Source organism: Pogoniulus pusillus, chromosome 15 (assembly GCF_015220805.1).
Source record: "Pogoniulus pusillus isolate bPogPus1 chromosome 15, bPogPus1.pri, whole genome shotgun sequence".
NCBI classification, from domain to species: Eukaryota; Metazoa; Chordata; class Aves; order Piciformes; family Lybiidae; genus Pogoniulus; species Pogoniulus pusillus.
In genome coordinates this window covers 9,748,216-9,768,810 of record NC_087278.1, presented here as the reverse complement: position 1 = coordinate 9,768,810, position 20,595 = coordinate 9,748,216, and the positions used below count along the sequence as shown (strand labels likewise).

The window sequence follows — 20,595 nt, the reverse complement described above, 5'->3', positions numbered from 1 at the left end:
ACTTTTCTCAGCTCATGGTTTGGTTCATCCAGCCCAGCACTTGAGTGATCCTGGTGTATACTCCGTAGTGATTTGGGCGAGCACATCCCATTCCCCAGCTGACCAAACCTGCCAGAAACCACCTGCCACTGGGCTCCTTGCAGGCCAGTGGACCTCCAGAATCACCCTAGAGAGAGGGAGAGAGAAATAGGGTGGGGTAATGATTACATAAACACAGAATGCTGTAGGTTGGAAGGAACCTTTAAAGGTCATCTTGTCCAACCCCCAAACATCCAGCTGAATTTGCAGGAACTGAAGTTGCTTAGCAACTTACAATCAAGAGGCTCAAGGAATAAAGACACAAAAGCATTGATGATCCACCAGCTTCTCTTGTTGGATCACACTGGCTTTTAGCCCCTCTGTATGAAGGTTCCTGCAACCCCTTGATTCATGCCTGGGACATCTGCAGTGTTCCTTGTTCCTTAGGCAGATGTGAAAAACCATTTCCACTGCAAACATCTGACCCATTGTTGTGTTCCTTCATGGTGCAAACTCCTCCCCCTTAACCAGGTCCCAAGAAGCTGACAGCTTCATTGCTTTCTTCTCAGTGTGGCCTTTGCAAATATGTGGAGAGCAAGAAAGCTGGTGAAATATAACTGGGTACTTGAAGGGAAGTGAGACAGGAATTCCTTGAGATTGATAGTACTGCAGGAATAGAGAGGTTGTTGTCTAACAGATCAGGAACAGTGTGGCCAGTAGGACAAGGGAGGTTATTCTGCCCCTGTACTCAGCACTGGTCAGGCCACACCTTGAGTACTGTGTCCAGTTCTGGGCCCCTCAATTCAAGAGAGATGTTGAGGTGCTGGAAGGTGTCCAGAGAAGGGCGACAAAGCTGGTGAGGGGCCTGGAACACAAAGTCTATGAGGAGAGGCTGAGGTAGCTGGGGGTGTTCAGCCTGCAGAAGAGGAGGCTCAGGGGTGACCTCATTGCTGTCTACAACTACCTGAAGGGAGGTTGTAGACAGGTGGGGGGTGGCCTCTTCTCCCAGGCAACCAGCAACAGAACAAGGGGACACAGTCTCAAGTTGTGCTGGGGGAAGTATAGGCTGGATGTTAGGAGGAAGTTCTTGCCAGAGAGAGTGATTGGCATTGGAATGGGCTGCCCAGGGAGGTGGTGGAGTCGCTGTCCCTGGAGGTGTTCAAGAAAAGACTGTCTGGGGCACTTAGTGCCATGGTCTGGTTGACTGGATAGGGCTGGGTGCTAGGTTGGACTGGATGATCTTGGAGGTCTCTTCCAACCTGGTTGATTCTACGATTCTATAAGATGCTAAAGGGACTGAGGGGGTAAGAGGCTGATGTAGACATGTGACTTTAAAGAGGGAAGTAGAGTGGAGAATGGGCTGAAATGAGAAAAGGAGAGCTTTAAATGTGTTTGGATCCTCTCTAAAGCAAAAAAAAAACCTGTGAAGAAGCAGTCCTGAGAGCTTTTGTTGGCCACTTAGATCAGAGAAAATGTTAAGGGAGTCAGGCATTTCATGGTCTTTTCACCCTTATCTTTGTTCATTTGGGAGAGCTAGGACACATCCCACCTCTGGTAGTCAGCCCTGAGCCCACAACCCCTCTGTCACCTGGCAGGCATCTTTTTTGCCCTGGCGGTACCCAGCACACAGCATCCTGGGAGAAATCATGTAGTGATAGGCCTCACTGCAGATGTCTTGCTGGATGAGCTGCACATCCACCTTCTGCAGAACGTTGCTGATGTGCCCTGAGGGGAGAGCACCAAAAATAGTGCAAGTGAGCAATGGTGGAGCTTCCCATCATTTACCCTGACCCTCTGGACCATGCCCCTTTTGCTATGTGCTGAGAGCTGCTGAGTTTCTGTTCTGCTTTCACTGCCATCATAGTCTGGCTTTCAGCAGAGAACTTCACCTGCATGGAAGGAGTAACTTTCCCCTTCAGTCTCTTTCCCTCTGACCTGAGGAAGCCTCTGGGATGTCAGAGTTTTGGGTTTGCTCTTGACTGAAATCAGCATTAAGGTCTTCCAGTTAAGTATGCAAAGAAAGATTCCCATTCTGGATAGACCTCTGTTTCTGTTAGTGAGGGCAACTAAGCTGACATGGATGCATCCATATTACTGACAGGCACTACCAGAGAACAGCCTGGACCCGTTCTGCTGTCCTTACAGGGAGGCAACATGAAGAGTCCATATCTGTGCAGCTACATTCTTCCTCACAAACCAGAATGGACCCATCCATGCCACCCTGCAGGACAGGTCTTGGCCCCTAGCAGTGGTCAAAATGGGCCAGTGGTACCAGAGTGTGTGCTAACAATTACACACTGGGATCCTCAGGTGGCCCTGCACTGCTCACACTGAATTTACTGCTGCAGGTGATTCTGGGGGGAGGCAGGTCTAGGTTCTTTGACATGGGGAAAGTGTAGCTATGGGGGACACAAACAGGGGTCTCTGGGAGGCCCATTCCAGATCTGATGAGAAGCAAGTTTTTGATCTCTGCTTTCTCTGATCAGTGGAATGATCACATAACATGCTTACATCCCACATATCATGCTTACATCCCACATACCTATGTAAGCATGCAGCTGGGATTTGGGCTTGGGGCTTCTCCACAGTGTTGTCATGAGTTAATAGCCACTAGGCAGACCTCTAATTCCTGAAGGGCTGTTCTAGTCTCTGGATGAAGGAACAAGTGCTGTCCCCATATAGATTCCCAGACTTTCATGCCTGGCTCTCCAAACGAGGCTTCAAGGCACTCAATAGGTAACTTTGGCCAATCTGTGACCCAAAAGCAAAGAGAGTGGAGGATGCTTTGGGGTGAATAGAAGCCTAACCTGCATACCCTACATCTGAGCATATGTTTCTGCCTTGGCTCTGCTACAGTAGGCCAGCAGCAAAGACCTTGCACCTACCACCTTCCTTGAGGGCTCCCCAGCCAGTGATCCAGCAATGAAGGCCAGGTTCAAAGAAATGAGAAGGAGCAGGCAAGCAGATGGGCTGGATTAAGGGTGAGATGATCACAGGATGGTCCAGCTGGAGCAGGGCCACATCATAATCATGGCTGTCCTCCTCGTAATAAGGGTGAAGGAAGAGGTGGATCACCTTGAAGGACACCTCTGTGTGGCTGGTGGCATTCTGAAAATATTTGCCCAAGTAAACAGTCCAGATGGAGGCAGAGGCCAGCCTGCAGGACACAGCAGAGAAGACAGCTCATCACAGGGCTGGATGGGTAAGGCTGTCTGCTTCTGTTACAGTCTTCTGAGGAGTCTGGTATGGATAATAATCTCCCTCAGAGGGGCCTTTTCCTTTAATTGGCTACTGATTTTGAGAATCCAAAAGCTAAAGCTGGAAACAGCCTAACAAGGTGACATCCCTGACAGCAGAACAGCTAACAGCTGACAGAGAACCTGCCTCCAGCAGGAGGGTGCAGGTCAGAGGGGCATCACCCAGGAGCAGAGCAGGAGGAAGCAGGAAGAGGGCTGGTGTTAGACCCAAAGTCTTGTACACCTTACACGTATCAGTTTCTCCCACTCTGCCTCTCTGGGTGTGAAAACCTCCCTAGTTTGGTTTGACCATTCCCTTGGCTCTAAACTCTCCTTCAGGACTCGCTTTCAGCCTGTTGCCTCCACAGGTTGCTGCCCACAGCAAGGTCCACTGCATGCTCCTGCTGATGCTCTTCTGCTCTTCTGCTCTTCTTTTCATTCCCTTCTTATTTCTCACACCACTTAAATTCTCCTTACAGGCACACACATAAGCCATCTAACAGAGATGTGCTAGCTCCATCCATCCTGCACTGGGACACTCCAAAATGGCCAAATGCATCTCACATGGACTGCTTGAAAGGCCTGCTCCGTGCACTGGTGGGTTTTCTTACAGGGTTGTAGGATGCAGGTAGGAGCATGGCAGGAGTGGAATGAGGGGAGAAGCCTACTGCAAAGCATCCTCAGTCCATGCAAGGCTGGTGTTGCCACACCAAAGATGAACACCAGTTCCTCCTTCCAGAGCTCACATAGCACCAGGAGAGAAGGGTAGATAGGGAAGTCCAGCAGTTTTAACTGAGGAGGTGAGTGTTCTCCACCGGCTCACTGGTAGAGGAAAAAGGGAGTTTGGAGGAAGCAGAGACTGGTCCTGAGGGTGCACACTCCTTCCTCTACCCAGCCCTGTCATCCTCTTCACTTCATCCCAGTCTGAAAGAATGAATGAGCCCCCATGATCTGACTACTGCTGTGGTTGCTGTGGTGCATACACTGGGTGGCAGGAACTGTGAGAGAGCACCAGCATGAGACCCAAACAGCATCTTCCACAGCTAAGGTTATCTTGGCCACATCCTGGCACATGCTGACACCACCATAGTTGTGACAACCTGAGGACAGGTGAGAGCCAGCGCAAAGTTGGACCTGTGAAGTGCCTTCTCCTACCATTGCCCTCCCAAAGCCCCCCTGTGAATCCCAGCACTGCCTCTTTCCCCTTGCATGTGCACCCAAACTAGTGCACCTATCCATACCCCTCTTCCCAGCTTCAAGCCACAGGTGACCTGCCCGACTGTTGCTGCCTTCTGACATCTTCACGGGCTGGGTGATCCTCCCACATGTGTGAGCTGGACAGCAATGCACATCCTTCTCCTGCCCAGCACCCCCCTTCTCTGTTACCTGTCGTCCTGGAAGCAGTGCGCGGCTGAGACCACCCAGCGGTCCGCGACGAGCGTTCCCCCGCAGATGTGGCGCCCTCGGACCTGCAGGCTGGCCTGCCACGGCCATTCCCCTTCCACACAGCTTGCACCACCCACGATCCTGCTGAGAGGGGCCTGCAGCCCGCACTCTGGGGAGGGACACACACAGCAGGAACCTCAGGGGAGGAAGGGCACATAGAATCATAGAATCATAGAATCAGCCAGGTTCAAGAGACCTCCAAGATCATCCAGTCCAACCTAGCACCCAGCCCTAGCCAGTCAACCAGACCATGGCACTGAGTGCCTCATCCAGTCTTTGCTTGAACACCTCCAGGGACGGTGCCTCCACCACCTCCCTGGGCAGCCCATTCCAATGCCAATCACTCTCTCTGTCAACAACTTCCTCCTAACATCCAGCCTACACCTACCCCAGCACAACTTGAGACTGTGTCCCCTTGTTCTATTGCTGGTTGCCTGGGAGAAGAGGCCACCCCCCACCTGGCTACAATGCCCCTTCAGGTAGTTGTAGACAGCAATGAGGTCTGCCCTGAGCCTCCTCTTCTGCAGGCTAAACACCCCCAGCTCCCTCAGCCTCTCCTCATAGGATTTGTGTTCCAGGCCATGATACACTGTGCCTGCCCTTCCTTTCCTACTTGATCGACTGAAGAGGTTGACTCTAATCCCTCGCCTCACCCAGCCAGCAGGTGCTTTATGTACTGCCCAGGACAGGCCTCGTGAACATTTCCACCCACCACATGTGCCTGCCGATGCCTGCACAGCCTGGGGGTGCCTTTGAGGCAGCCTGCTGCCTGTGCTACCTGCTGCCATGTCAAGGAGCCCTCACACTCATTCCCTGTCACTGGGGTTCCAGAAAAGCCAAGCAGGGAAATCTAAACACAAGCTCTGTCTCTGCCAGTGACCATGCAGGCACGAGTGATTTCCCTGGCTGGAGCCTTGCAGGATGGCATTGCTTCACATAAGCCAACAGAGCGATCTGACAGGCAGCCTGTGGGCAGGACCTGGCCTGTGAGATGATAGCTGGCCTGATGCCTCTGCCTGAAGGAGCTGGGGAGCAGCTGGCCAAAGAGCAAATGCCTGCTCAGGGCTCAGCACAGAGAGCAAGCTTGTGGCTACTGCCACTGCAGGATGCCATCAGTGCTGCTGAGGAGCTGGGTTAGGGAGAAGGTGGTGGAACAAGAGAGGGTAGGTGCTTGTGCTGGGGTGGCAGGGGGACTGGCAGCCTTGTCCTGACCCTGCCTGGCTGAAGTGCCACCAGGCATTTCCTCACCGCAGTGCTTCTCATCGGAGAGGTCCCTGCAGTCTGCAGTGGTGTCGCACAGGGGGTTGGGTTTCTTCACACAGGTGCCATCTTCACAGCGGTAGGTGAAAGGACCACAGGGCACCACTGCAAAGAGGGAAAGGAGTGGTAGGTTGTAGTTGCTGCCTGAAGCCCTCTGAGTGTGGGGGCAGAGGCAAGAGGGAGCTTGGGAGAACTCCATAAATGATGTGAGGGAATTCCCTGAGCAAGTTTTGTCATCTACAAGCAAAGCAAATGCCACGAGCAGCTGCTGCCCTTGCCTCACCAGAGGGAAGCATGCTGCTGGCAGCCTTGGCTTGAGCACAGGGGAAGGTGTTTGCAGCCAGACCTGTCCCCTCTACCTTCGCTGCACTGCTCCTCATCGCTGCCGTTGGCACAGTCCAGCTGCTGATTGCAGACCCTGCTGAACTCGATGCAAGTGCTGTCCTCGCGGCACTGGAACTTGGCAGGGCACACTGTGTGGGAGGGAAGCATCCAGGAGTTAGGTGCGCAAGACATGGCAATGGGCGTGGGGTCAGGGTTCTAGAGGCACCAGGAGGCTCTGCAGCCTCTTCCCCCGTCTCGTAAGATGTACTCAAGATCAGCTCTGGCACAGTGCAGCCCTGCAGGCTCTGCCTGATCTGCGCCGTGGGTATGCCTGCACCCTGACTTTCACTTTGTCCGTGCTGACCTGGCCTTCCTTGACTACTTGGCTTGGCCTCAGGCCTGTCTCATCGCTATAGACTTGCCCCAGGATCAGTGGGCCCTTGACAGCCTTTGGGTTACCGCCAGCAGCCCTGCTCTGCTTGTCTCGTTTGGGTTCTGCAGGAGTGCATCCTGTGCCGTGAGGTCGCTGCTCCTCCTGCCTTGCTGCCAGCCCCAGCTCGTGGGTCGGCTTCCCATGTACACCACCTTCTCCCCTTGCTCTCTGATAGCAATGGATTTCTCTGTGTCCTTTATCTCTGAGAGCTGCTCATGGTGGGCTGAAGGTGCCTACCTGTCACAGAATCTAACTTCTGATTACACATTTTCATAACAAGAACTTGTTTTATGTTTCTGTTCAGCATGGTGGGGCAGTACCTCCTGCCAGCACCTGCTGCATTGCATTTTCTTACTGCAATGACTGTCATTTCTTAGTAAGCATGAGGCTCCCATATGTCTAAGGCACGTGAAGGTCTGAGGCCATGTGAAAGCTGAATTTGGGTATGGAATATATGCTATGGGACAAGGATTGTTCCATACAGACACGGAATGAATAAGCAGAGATGCAGAATACAAGCAAGGAAGGAAATAAGGATGTCTTTGTTTTGTTTTTCCAGTATAAAAGGGTGTTTGAAAACACTGAGAAAGAAACACATTTTTGTTTAGTCTTGGCCTGTGCTGACCTGTGAAACACAAAATATATCCAGGACCAAGAAGCTAGTAAGGTGCAAGGAGGGATCAGCTATTCATACAGATGCTTGTGTCTCCATGAGGGAAGGAAGCAAGCCCTGACATCAGACAGCTGGGTGATGGGACAGAGCACACTGTCCACAAGACAATGTCCCCCTGTACTTGGCACTGGTGAGGCCACACCTCGAGCATTGTGTCCCCATCTTGGGCATCTCAATACAAGAGGGATATTGAGGTGCTGGAGCAAGTGCAGAGGAGGGCAGTGAAGCTGGGGAAGGGTCTGGAGAACAAAATCTTAATGAGGAGTGACTGAAGGAGTTGAGGCTGTTTAGTTTGAAGAGGAAGCTAAGGGGAGACCTCATCACTCTACAGCTACCTGAAAGGTCATTTTGGAGAGGTTGGGGCTGGTCTCTTCTCACAAGTAATTAGCAACAGAACAAGAGGGAATGGCCTCAAACTGCCTCAGGGGAGGTTTAGACTTGATATTAGCAAGATATTTTTTGTCACAGAAAAAGTAGTCAGACCAGAGGCTGCCCAGAGAAGTGGTTGAGTCACCATCCCTGGATGTGTCTAAAGACCATTTAGATGTGGTGCCAGGGAATAGGGTTTAGAGGTGACCTTTAGAGAGTAGGGTTAATGGTTGGAATTGCTAATCCCAGGGGTCTTGTTCAACCTGGATGATCCTGTGATTCTCTGAATACAAAACACAACTTTAGCAATCCTGTGAGTGCTCTCACATTTCCAGCACTGAATTAAACCTTCCTTGTGAAAGATTTCTCCTTCTTCTACTTTAGATTTTGCTACACCTTCCTCTGAACGTTTGGCTACCATCTCCAGTGGTTGAGGGATCTTTCTGTCTGTGAAAAAAACAGCTGCAGGGGACAACTAATGAAAACTCAGTGGTGACAGCAATGTGAGAAGCCCCCCACTCGCCAGGAATGGGAGAACAGAATCATTAGTTGTCATGCCTGAGTCTGAATAGCTGTTCCTAGGAATGGGGCTTTGCAGGAACCCTGGAATGCCAGGGATGGTGTCTGCATCAGCACAGACTGCTGATGGCTGATCAAGGACTTAGATGCTTCAAAGATGTGGTGCAATATATAGGTGAGGATCTCTACAGATCAAGTGTCAGAAATGGTCCGGAGGGAAAGGAGAGAGATCAGGGCAGAGGGCTGGCTTGGGGAAGTGTGGGCAGGAAGGTATAAGAGCAGATGGAGCTGCAGGCCAGAGCTGAGGCTGGCTGTGGAGCGTGGGTGGGGGAAAAGCAGGACAAGGTGGGGGCTGGGCTGGGCTGGGCAGGAGGCTTCTTTCAGGCTGCCTGCAACTCTTGGTGCGTGAGTACTAGAGGTCCCCCTGGGAAGACTGTGCTGTGCACAGCAGCAATAAGTGTTGCTGCTCTGTCCCAAGCAGGCTGAACCCAAATGGCCATGGCATAAGTATTTTAAGGATGCAGAGGTTTAGGCTCTGAACAGGCACAAGGCTGCACCTATGTTTAGGCTCTAAACAGGCACAAGACTACACCTAGGTTTAGGCTCTAAACAGGCACAAGGCTGCACCTAGGCCAGCTGAATCCTCCTCATCGTTCCCTACCTTTGGAGAAGCAAGGTGCTGTGTCCTACTGAGACTAGGGACCAGCAGGGTGAAGAAATCACTCACCACAATTTCTCTCATCCAGTCCACTGGGACAATCTTTGATTCCATCACAGGCTGGGACACACAAGCCATTCACAGAACACAGGAACTCCCCAGGACAGGCTGTGAAAACACCAGGGAGCAGTTAGTCTCCAGCAAGTTGGAAAGCTCCTTGCAGCAGAGTACTGTGGCTCCAAAGAGGAGTGTGGGGCTGCCACCTTCCTGACCATGGCTGCTGCAGCAAATGAAGCCAGGCAGGGAGAGGGCTCTTTCCTCTGCTTCCTGTCATACCCCTGGGCAAGGGGCAGGACAACCACCCGCCTGGCATGCTGTACATCTGGGTTAGCACCGTTTCATGACTGCTGAATGCTGTGGGAAAGCTCTGGAGTCGTTATTAAAACGAGGTCAGGACTGTGAGGGGTTTGGTGTTAGACACTTGTTGCCAGGTGCAGGCATTGAGGGGCTGGTGTGTGCTACAGGCGCCGTTTAGGAGGGAGATGGAGATACCTTGGAAAGGCAGCCTGTGGGCATGCATTTGCATAGGTGCAGTTGTGTGTGGTTGTGGTTGTCTCTCACTTGCACGCATCCCGAGGTGAGCAGGAAACAGCTCTCTGTAAGAGCTCTGACAATCAAAATAAAAGTCACTTCAAGCTGCAGATGGTCTCTTGCTGAATTCCCAAGGCCAGTCCATGATGTGGGTATGGGGATGAAAGTGTAGGCAACTCTCTGACCTTGGTTTTGACATATGGATGCTCTGGCAGTATGAGGCAGGGCCACATGTGTAGAAGCAACTTTGCAGGAAAGTGAGAGGTGAAGGCTCCAGGGAGACCTGGTAGCAGCCTTCCAGTAACTGCAGGGGGCCTGCGAGAAGGCTGGAGAGGGACTGCAGTGACAGGACCAGGGGCTATGGTTTGAAATTAGAGATGAGGACGTTTAGATTGGGTGTTAGGAAGAAGTTCTTTACTATGAGGGCGGTGAAAGACTGGAACAGGTTGCTCAGGGAGGTAATTGAGACCCCATCCCTGGAGATATTCAAGGTCAGGCTTGACAAGGCTCTGAGCTGATCTAGTGGAGGATGGACCTGCTGGCTGCAAGGGGGGACGCTGGACTAGATGAACTTTGCAAGTATCTTCCAAATCAACCAACATCATCATTCTGTGATTCTATGAAGTGCCTCCTCTTTTTGGGGCATCAGTGCTATGTGCATCACTGATTTGAGAGGATGTGCCTCGCAGGCAGCTGGCACCTAGGGCTCACAGGGTGTCTTGTATTTCTCCTAACACAAGCACGGGGCTGCTGGTTGTCACTGCTCCACTAAGGATCAGGGAGCAGCCTGAACTTACGGTCAGATTGGTTGTACAGGCTGTAAGCTGCCTGAACACCAGGGCCAGTTAAGGAGATCTGTGAGGTGAAGGTGATGGTGATGTCAGCAGAGGATGTGACTGGGATCCGCTCAGCGTAGTCTTGCAGGGTCCGGAGGCCACAAAGCCTGAGGAGCAAACAAAGGCAGGATGCCTTAGGCAGGGGAGGAGGACAACGAAGTGGGACAAAGAGGCTCTGTGGGGCTGGATGGGAAGTGGGCCACACAAATTAGGTGTTAGGGGAATCCAGGAAGGCAAAATGGCAGCTGCAGCAGGGCAGTGGTGGACAGCAGACCTGGCTACTTATGGCTGCTCATTTTGGGAAGTCTGGCAGTGGGAAATGGGTGAAATCAAAGCAGGAGATAGGGAGCTAGGGGGAAGATCTGTACGGAGGTGTATGCAAGGCAAAGGCTCACAGAGGTAATATTGCAGAGGTTGTGACAGGCAGGTTTGCAAACCCGGGAGACGTGGGAGGACACCAGGGTTACACACACAGGAGGAAACTAGGAAGACTGATACAAGCAGCATGACAGAGAAGGCAGACTGTAGCTCAGAGCAAGTCTGTAAGACATAGACACATTGGGAGCCTGTGAACAAGAGAGGCTGAAAACAAGTGGAAAAGCCTGAGGCAGCAGCATAAGCAGTGGCCAGTGGGGGTGGTGATAAGCTCTTCTTCCTCAGACCTGGTGTCTGAAGACAGTGGGGAATTTGCAGAGGTTTAATCCCTGTTTAATCCAACGTGAAAAGTGAGAGACCGAAACAAGACCCCAGCACACACCTTCTGTTCTGAATTATCCACTGGCCTTGGGTACAGGGCAGGTCCTGTTTCTGTCTGCTGAGAGAGTAGGCGTTGAACCACAAGGTGAGCCCATAGTTGAGGGATGGAACCTGCAGGCAAGGGGGTCCAGAGCAGTGTCGATGACTCCTGTGAGTGCTGCAGCCCCCTCAGGATGGCACAAGACGTTCAGGGTAGATGTGAGTGGGAGAGCTGACAATCAACACATGGCAGGCCAGAAGGAAGCACCCCATAGAGTGCGCTTCTGCCGCAGCCCAGGGTGTCCTAGCAAAGCCAAGCAGCCTGGTTCTGCCTTGAAAAGATTCCCTGAAGGTCAGGTTTCAAGTTCATCTCCAGCAACGGCACCTCTGTGCCGGCATGGAATGTTAGACTCCTTCTCCTTCAGAAATACATCATGTGAAGGCTAGGCAGGCTGCCACCCTCTGCTTGCTCCTCACCATGATAGGACTGAGAGCGCCGTCTGCAGCCCTCTCTGATGTGGGGAGTGCCACAGGAGGTTGAGGGCTGGGCTGGATGCTCTTGTGGGAGCCAGCTCTTACCGTCATGTGCCAGGTGCACTGCGTGTTGGGCGAGTAGTAGCTGGGGTAGTGTGGGGTGCCAATCTTCCCCTGCAGCTCCAGGCTCTCCCGCAGGGTCACGTTCACTTCACAGGCTGTAAATAGAGACACTGAAAGCCCTGCTACCTGGCAGCTCAACCTCAGCCTGGGTTGAGGCTCATCCTGCTGTAAGAGAGGAAAAAAGGGGGTCTAAGACCTGATGCTAGAGGGGACTGGGATGTTCCACCATTGCCCTTCACAGGGCCATTTTTATCTGGCAAGACTCTCAGCTTCTTCCTCATGCCCAGAGAAGGGCAATGGTAATGCACCTTGCTGCTTGAGACTCTTGAATTGAGTTTATCTGCAAGTGCATCTGGATGTGATGTCCAGGCCATATCTGGTCTGTCCTTATATGAAAGTTTGGCCTCCTTTTAAGGTATTATGTTCTTTTTTTAAAGTATGGTGATCATTCAGGCTCTGATTTCCAGTCTGAGAAGACTGTAAAGACTTGAGCCAGGTGCTAATGTATGAGCACAGGCAAGGGAGCAACACAGAATCATAGAATGGTTTAGGTTGTAAGGGACATCAAAGCTCATCCAGTTCCAACCCCCTGCCATAGGCAGGGACACCTCCCACTAGAACAGGTCACTCAAGGCCTCATCCAATCTGGCCTTGAACTGTTCCAAGGAGGGAGCATCCACAGCTTCCTGGGCAACCTGTGCCAGTGTCTCACCACCCTCACTGTAAAGAACTTCTTCCTAGCTTGAATCTCCCCTCTGCCAGTTTAAACCCATTACTCCTTATCCTGTCTTTACAAGACCTTGTCAATAGTCCCTCCCCAGCCTTTCCATAGGCCCCTTCAAATACTGGAAGGCTACTATAAGGTCTCCTTGGAGTTTTCTCTTCTCCAGGTTGAAGACTCCCAACTCTTGTAGCCTGTCCTCATAGCAGAGCTGCTGCAGCCCTCTGAGCATCTTCATGGCCTTCCTCTGGACTCACTCCAGCAGTTCCATGTCCTTCCTGTGTTGGGGGCTCCAGAACTGCTCACACTACTCCAGGTGGGGTCTGACGAGAGCAGAGCAAAGGGGCAGAATCCCCTCCCTTGCCTGCTGCCCACACTGCTCTTGCTGCAGCCCAGCACACAGTTGCTGTCTGGGCTGCACTCACACTGCAGGCTCATGTTGAGCTTTTCATCACCCCAGACCCCCAGGTCCTTTTCCTCAGGGCTGCTCTTAGCCATTTGCCACCCAGCCTGGAGTTGTGCTTGGGATTGCACTGACCCAGGTGCAGGACCTTACACTTGGCCTCGTTAAATTTCATGAGGTTGGCCTGGGCCCACCTCTGCAGCCTGTCCAGGTCCCTCTGGATGGCATCCCTGCCCTCTAGCATCCCAATTGTGCCACACAGCTTGGTGTCATCTGCAGACTTGATGAGAGTGCACTCGGTTGCTCTGTCCATGTCACTGACAGCGATGTTAAACAGCACTGGTCCCAGCATCTAACCTGCTTTTAGTGACCACCTCTACCCTTGCAATATAGAGTGAATTCTGACCCTGATGTGGGTGGAGCACCTCTACGAGATGTGATATTGTAGGAGATAATCTATCTTATTCCTGTATCCATGGCAACCCACTTTGACCCTTCCTCACCTTTGAGGGGCACTGCTTGCACTGAGAGGATGAAGGGGTCATAGTAGCTGTACATGGCTTTTTTCCACACGATGGACATGACAGGGCCAGATGAAAGCACCTCCACAACAGGTTCCTGCCGGCTGCAGCCATAGATCCTCGGGGAGATAAAAAGATGGGAGTGAAGTAAGAAATGAGCGAAGGAAAGAGAAGGAGTGAAATAAAGACAGTGGAAATCTCTGTTATGCACAGGACACGCCTGCTGAATCAGATAAAGGGCCAGCAGAGAGACAGCTCTTGCTGCTGTAGGCTCAGACTGCACAGCTGGCTGTGTGATATCCCACATCAGTGGCTTCAGCTGATTGGCAAGAGGCATCAAAGAGAACTTCCTCTGCTGTAGTCTAACACCTTCCCCTGCTGCGGTGTGCTGTGCCATCCTGCCCAGCTTCCCTGCTGTGCTAGCTCTGCTCAGGAGCTACCTACGAGGTGATGAGATGCTGCTCCAGGGGCCCGGCTGCATCGTACATGGCCAAGCGGTCCCTGCAGTCTGTGAGAGTCCACTCCAGGTGCAGCTTGATCATGTAGCCCTGAAGGCTGTGGAGGTGCCAAAGACAGCTGGATGCCAGGTAGTCAGGGCCCTCCAACCTTAGGATGTCATCCTCCTGGATATAGTTGTACCTGTAGCAACCTGAATCCAGAGAAAGGACAGAGGAATTTAAACCTCAAGGGAATGTAAGTGAAGACAAAGGGAAGCTTAGAGATGGTTGTAAGGGAAATTAAGGTATGAGACTGTCCTATTTCAGAGTAAGGCTGACTCACCCCAGTGCCCTTAGTTCACTTTTACACATGTGGTGCCGCAGGTCTCATGCTGTTGCCCCAGTTTCTCTCTGTAACAACTATCCCCTCTGCCTTGGTTAAGCTAATACTACCTCAGCCTTAAAATATCAGCACAGTACAGTTCTCTTCCATTTGCTTTCTTTTCTTTTTCACCTCTTTCTCCTCTCACTCCCATATTCTTCCTGGCTTTACACCCCCTTGTTTCATTTCCAGGTTTCAGCAGGCTTTCAGAGTAAAAACTTAAGGGTGAGCCTTGAGCACAGCCCTATGAGGAGAGGCTGAGGGAGCTGGGATTGTTTTGCCTGGAAAAGAGGAGGCTCAGGGGTGACCTTATTGCTGTCTACAACTACCTGAGGGGAGGTTGTAGCCAGGAGGAGGTTGCTCTCTTCTCTCAGGTGGCCAGCACCAGAACAAGAGGACAAAGCCTCAAGCTACGCCAGGGGAAATTCAGGCTTGAGGTGAGGAGAAAGTTCTTCACTGAGAGAGTCATTGGGCACTGGAATGGGCTGCCCGGGGAGGTGGTGGAGTCGCCATCCCTCGGGCTGTTCAAGGCAGGATTGGACGTGGCACTTGGTGCCATGGTCTAGCCTTGAGCTCTGTGGTAAAGGGTTGGACTTGATGATCTATGAGGTCTCTTCCAACCTTGGTGATACTGTGATACTGTGAGTTTCTAGTAGCTTATCTAATGCAAGCTGAACTTGTAACACTGCCTGAAATTACTGAAAGAATCTTCAAACATCACCAAGACAGTGGAGTCCTAAATGACTGACAGCATATCCAGTGCAGAGCCATGCAGGGAAACCCTCAGCCCACTCAGCAGAGTGGCCTAAGTCCATTGCAGCAGCACAGCCAGCTGTCTGACAGCACCCCTTAGCACAGGGGCAACACGACCGTGCACTGCCCCTGGGAGCTGTTCTCTCTGCGCTACTGGGGCAGAGGTGTGAAGATGCTCAAAGCCATCCAGCATATAGCTGGATCATGTAGTTTGGATCTGGGCAAACATCAGCTCTGGCATTCCCTCATTGCTCTTCTCATCTCCCTTTCCCAGCAATTACCACTCCAGGAAACTAACAAGCTTCATGTCCCCTGTAAAAATCCCTCCCATAAAGTCATGAACTCAAAAGGAAAGGAGAAGGTAGCCTACCCAGAGTGGATTTCAGCACTACTATGTCTTTCACACTGGATTCTGTTAGAAAGAAAATATATACAGGAAGATAAACAAAAAGATAAAGTGGTAGTATTTGAGTGCTCTCCTGCCCGGTGGTGACTCCCTCACTTCCTTTGCAAATGGCTCACAACTTCACTGTGGGCACCCTCCAGGTACTTTGTCTGTCCTCAGGGATTTGTTTCAGCCATGCCTTCCCCACCCCATCTCTCTGAGAAATTTCTCTGGTCTCCACTCCAAACACAAGAGCCCAAATTCTTGCTTTCCAGCCCACCACAGCCTTCCCTGATTATTTTAGTTGACCATTTTTGTGTGCTATTCCAGGATCTCTTCTCCTTCCTGTGAGAGATGGGCATTGCTTCAGACATCTTCTTCCTCTGCCAGCCACACCACAGGGCACAGCCTCACTTCTAGGAGCCTTCACCCCTCCCCTGCTCCTCCAGTTTAAATAACTCTCACTGAAAAGTAGATGAGTTACTGAGGGTGGAGAATGAGGTCTCTTGGTGATCACTAGTTGATGAGCTACTCAACATACTTACAGAGTTCACCTCTGGAGAAGGGAGATGCAGAGAATGCAAGGACTACAAATCTGTGCAAAACAGAGTCACAGGGTGCACAATAACTTTTAGCAGAGCTGGGCTTTGCTCCAGTCTCCCAGCTGAGCTGGAAGTGGCCAGAGATCAGGTGCTACTGGGAATAACTGCCAAGACAAAAGGCACTGTGAGGTCAGTTGGGTGTGAGAAATGCTGTTGGGGGCTTGCCTAGGTCAGGGCTTTGGTCTTTCATAGATCCTAAGCAAAGCTTGCAATTCTGTGGGGAGAGCTGAGCAGTTCTGTTATGGCAAAAACAACTGTGGAAAAGATGATCCTGCAGGCATAAGACAGGCTCCCAGAGAAGTGTGTGCTGTAGGAAAGGACATATGCTGAGCTAATATTAAGTAATGTTTTATCTGAAGGTAATAAATAAAACCTGGGTTTCTGTAAGCAGAAGGAAGTCTCTAAACTCTTTGGGGGCAGGGGGACTCTAGGGTCTTGGGGTGAGAGCAGCTGTTGGTAAAAATAAAGTGTTGGAGAGGTTCCTGTGCTAGTCAGGGGTTTCCAACTCTGTGTCTTAAAGCAGGTGTCGGGGAGACTTAATCCTTAGAGCTAAGCAGGCCAGCAAATGAGTCTGTCAGAAAGCAATGAAGTGCTAATGTCCTGCTGGCTATTTGCTCCAACTCTACAGAGCAAATGAAGCCAGAGGTTAAGTCACTGCCTTGCAGTCACTCTGGCCAAGCAGTATAAGAGATTTTTGGCTTTTATCTGCGCTGCTAGACAGTGCTTCAGAGTGGAGAGGAAAGGACTAGGGAAAGTAGGAGCTGGAGAGACTATGATTGGTATGCTAGTTCCAAAATAGAAAGAAATGTGGCCTGCTGAAATCAATAAAACATGAAACCAGCGTGAAGGAATATGAAGGAACTGGGAACAGCTAAAAGAATGGCACCATCGGGTTTGTTTGCTTATGGGTTCTGTTATGAAATGAGGAGATGAAGGGAAAATGCTAGATGGGCTGGCTTGGAAGCATTTAACATTCTCTTATGATATCTTAAGAAAGTTAATACAAATTGGCTGAGCAAAATGTTTGGTATGCTGGAAACAAAAGAGTGATTGGCATTGGAATGGGCTGCCCAGGGAGATGGTGGAGTCACCATCCCTGGAGGTGTTCAAGCAAAGCCTGGATGAGGCATTTAGTGCCATGGTCTAGTTGATTGGACAGGGCTGGGTGCTGGGTTGGGCTGGATGATCTTGGAGATCTCTTCCAACCTGGTTGATTCTATGATTCTATGACAGAAACAAGTGACCAATGGTAATCTCAGGAAGAGATGTCTTCAAGAGACACTTCAGAAATAGTATCTCAACCATGATGGTCTGAATGAGGGTGTGAAAAAAAGGAAATCAAGTTTTCTTTGGATGACTCCCAAAAAATAGCCCTCAAAACAAAAGAGATGTGGAGAGAGAAGTTAAAGGATATATGGATGGGACATGGTTAAAAAAAAAGGATTCACCCTAGAAAAATGTGTGTCTGGGCAAAAAACCTTGCAGGTGTAAAGTCCCTGGAAGGAATAAACTTGGAAATAAGAGTCCTGAGGGAAGAGAAGAAACACAATGTATTTTAAAACCTGTGAGGCTTGGGGCTCTGTAAGAAGGATCAGGTCTGGCTTATAAGTTTCATAAAGACCAAATATGAGTTCCATTGGACTTGGATGCATTGAATATAGACATATCCTGAGCCCTTTACCTAGAATCTGTTTAACAGATTCAGAGTTTTCAGAGCAGTTCTGTAGGGGTGGCTTTTAAAACAGGCTGTGATTTTTGCTGTGGATAAAAATAAATCATCCTTAAAACTCTTTGTCAAGAGCTGTAGTGGTAGCTTCAGTTGCTTTGCCTCAGAGGAAGACTCTTGGTGACCCAGGTATGTTGCATTTGTTCTTCTCCCAATCAAGCAGCCTGGTATAATCTCCCAAAGGAAAGCAGGAAACCTGATTGCTTGCTATTTTTGAGCTGAGCTGAGCTGATCAAAGTCATGACCTTTGTAAGATCTTACTCCAGAGAACAAAAGCTGATGGGAGCAGAAAAAGAAGTGATCTAGCTGGTTATGGTCAGCCAGATATCCAATGATGTTTAATTTTTCAAAGGAAGGATGCTTTTTGCAATCAGACTTCAGTTCTCCTCTAGAAATGCATCTAATTGTATCCCCTGATCTTCACTTTCCACCTATTCTCTTCAGGTTTCTCCTATCCCCCTCAGTAGTGACTTCTGACCTTTTCTCCTAACTTCCCTTCAGCACCTTGTAAATCTTGGAGCATCTCTGACTGCTTAGGCCCCAGGCGAGCAGATGGCACTTACCCAGAAGGATCAGTGAGTCTGGGTTGACTCTGTACTCCGGCTGGTAGGACAGGCTGCCCGAGCTGTTAAATCTGGTGGAGAGCTCTCGGTGCAGCATTGTGTTTACCCTCTCAGCTGTCACCTCCTTCTGCTGACTCTCGGGGATTTGGAGGGCAAACCAGAAGAAGAAGGTCAGAGCCCCCTCCCTAAGAGAGAAATAGCACATTAAACCCAGCAGATCCCAGGGATTAACCCCACACTGCTCTTCCACAGCCACATCGGTGTGGACTTCCCAGCTCACTGGTGGGAGCCAGAGAAATCACTCTGAGCGGGGTAGGAGAGCTGCTATGTCCATGGTGCTGGTTAGTGCTCAGTCTCTGGGGGGGGAGGAAACCATTCTATAGCATCTGTCTTCAGTGATGGCCATATATAGTCAAATTGGTGTGACCATTAATCAAGACTGGTCTAATGAGTAGTCTTATTTCATGTAGAAATGACCTTTTGTTACTACTAACCCAGGGGTGAAAAGTAACCCTCAAGACTTAATTGTCTCACCTCCCAGTGACTCAGTACCTTACCACAAGCCATTAATGCTGGGCAGGCTCAAGCTGCAGCAGACTGTGACTGGGAAAGCTCTGTCCAACCAGCTGGCAGAGAAAACTGGCTGAGGGAGGGGGAAGAGATGTTGAAACAAACCTTTGTTCAGTTAAAGGCTGGAGAAAGAATTGCAAGTGAAACTTCTCTTTCCTTGTTTGAAAACTGGAATTATCTTTAGCTCAGGACAAATTTAGGGGTGTAGTTTTCCACAGGGAAAAAAAAAAAAGTCAGAAGCAAATGTAGGTGTCAGTTTGGAAGTTGTTCCTGCTTTCTTCATCTACTCTATTGCCCTGCCAAGCTGTAGTCACTCATCTGTCCTGTCCTGTTGCCCTGTTCCCAAATGGACCCTGCCTCTTGCCTGGAGTACCTTTTCCATGGTGAATTTTGGCCTCTCCCATCCAGTGCTTAGAATATCAGTCCATACAATTATTTTCTTGAATTAGACAAATTAATTTCCAGCTGCTTAGTTTCTGTTTAGAAAGGGAAGACTTCCCCTCCCAGCCCCTTCTTCCCAGTGATTTTTTTTTTTTCCTGTCTTAAACTTCTGCCTTTCTGAAAAATTTCTCAGTTTTAGCTTTTCATTGTGACCATGGGGAAAGATGAACAGCAAATATCTCCAGCTCTGTCACAGTGGAACCGTTCTAGACCTGGTCTGCCCAGCCTCGGCGAGAGATCATGATGGGGACTGCAGCAGGTTGCTATGGCCAGACTTCAGAGAAACCAGAGTACAATTGACTGGAAGCTTTCACACACAAAGAAGCAAATATGCTGTGGGTGGTACTCACCCAAAGGCATACACTGTGCTCGAGTTGTAATACCGACCTAGCTCTGTGGCACGAATCAGTTCCTTCAGCTGCAACGAGAACATCGTCTGATAACTATTGCGCAGTGTTACAGTGGCAAAGGACCTGTGGCCACCCTTATTTTTCATCCCTTTTGCTGTACAGACCCATCGAGTCTGTCACTTGGATGAGGGTAACTAACCTCATATCCTTTCTACTGACTGAACTGCCTCAGTGCCAGCTTTGGTCGTGAAATTGCCCTCACCACGTTCTGGAGCTTCGCTGACTCCAGCCAGAAGGCTCTGGACTCCGCTCGCCCAAGGTCCGGGAAGTATCGGCGGTTAAGGACCTGGAGGCTGCCACAGTAGAACTGCAGGATGGCTGGTTCCAGGTGCCACGGTCTGTAGTCTGCCAACAGAACACACCACCGGATCACCTTGCTGATAGGTAGGAGAGAAGGGTTTACACCTGTGAATGAGTCTGGAAAGATCACCCAGAGTTGGTAATGCACTTTGAGGTATTGCCTTTGCACCCATTTGCCCTCTGCATGGGGACAAAATATGTTGATGTTTTACCTAGGAAATACCAGGTTGCTGCAGCAGCTCCAGCCAGCAAAAGAAAGGCTATCCCCAGGGGCACGTAGCGGAGGCAGCCTCGTGAGTTAGTCTCTGACTCATCCTTTGAGAGGGAGCTGGACTCTTCCTCCTGTTGCTCGGCCTCCATCAGGGGCATCTAGTGATATAACACATGGTCAGGCTGGGCTTTCTGCATCCTTTGACATCTGACTCTGGAGGTGCTCTGCCATTTCTGTGCTGCTCTCCCAAGATCTCTAGGTCTGTTTGCTCACGATCAAAGACTTTGCTCAGTGCACATGTGAGTAAAACCCCTAACACAGTGTGAGTCAGGCTTGCAGGACACTGTGCTGTCTATGCCTCCTGGCAATCCCTCTGTTTTCAAATCATTCCCTGGGTTTTGCTTCTACTAAACCTAAAAATGAGTGCAACAATTTCTTATTTGTCCTCCCAGGCTGAGAATAGTTTTAAAACTGG

The 20,595-nt window shown here is 50.4% G+C and overlaps 1 protein-coding gene across 1 annotated transcript; it reads right to left on the bottom strand.

The window, feature by feature from the left end:
* Window positions 1-7: 7 nt before the first annotated feature.
* TMPRSS6 (transmembrane serine protease 6) lies at window positions 8-20,269 on the bottom strand. Its single transcript, XM_064154803.1, has 17 exons — window positions 20,122-20,269; window positions 19,812-19,954; window positions 19,550-19,617; window positions 18,189-18,373; window positions 15,283-15,324; window positions 13,785-13,989; window positions 13,323-13,459; window positions 11,678-11,790; window positions 11,121-11,230; window positions 10,325-10,470; window positions 9,006-9,104; window positions 6,320-6,433; window positions 5,949-6,065; window positions 4,641-4,809; window positions 2,904-3,175; window positions 1,607-1,743; window positions 8-166 (listed from the first exon to the last, which is right to left on the bottom strand). Exons 1-17 carry the CDS (start codon window positions 20,267-20,269, stop codon window positions 8-10), a joined length of 2,364 nt encoding a protein of 787 aa, XP_064010873.1.
* Window positions 20,270-20,595: the final 326 nt, after the last annotated feature.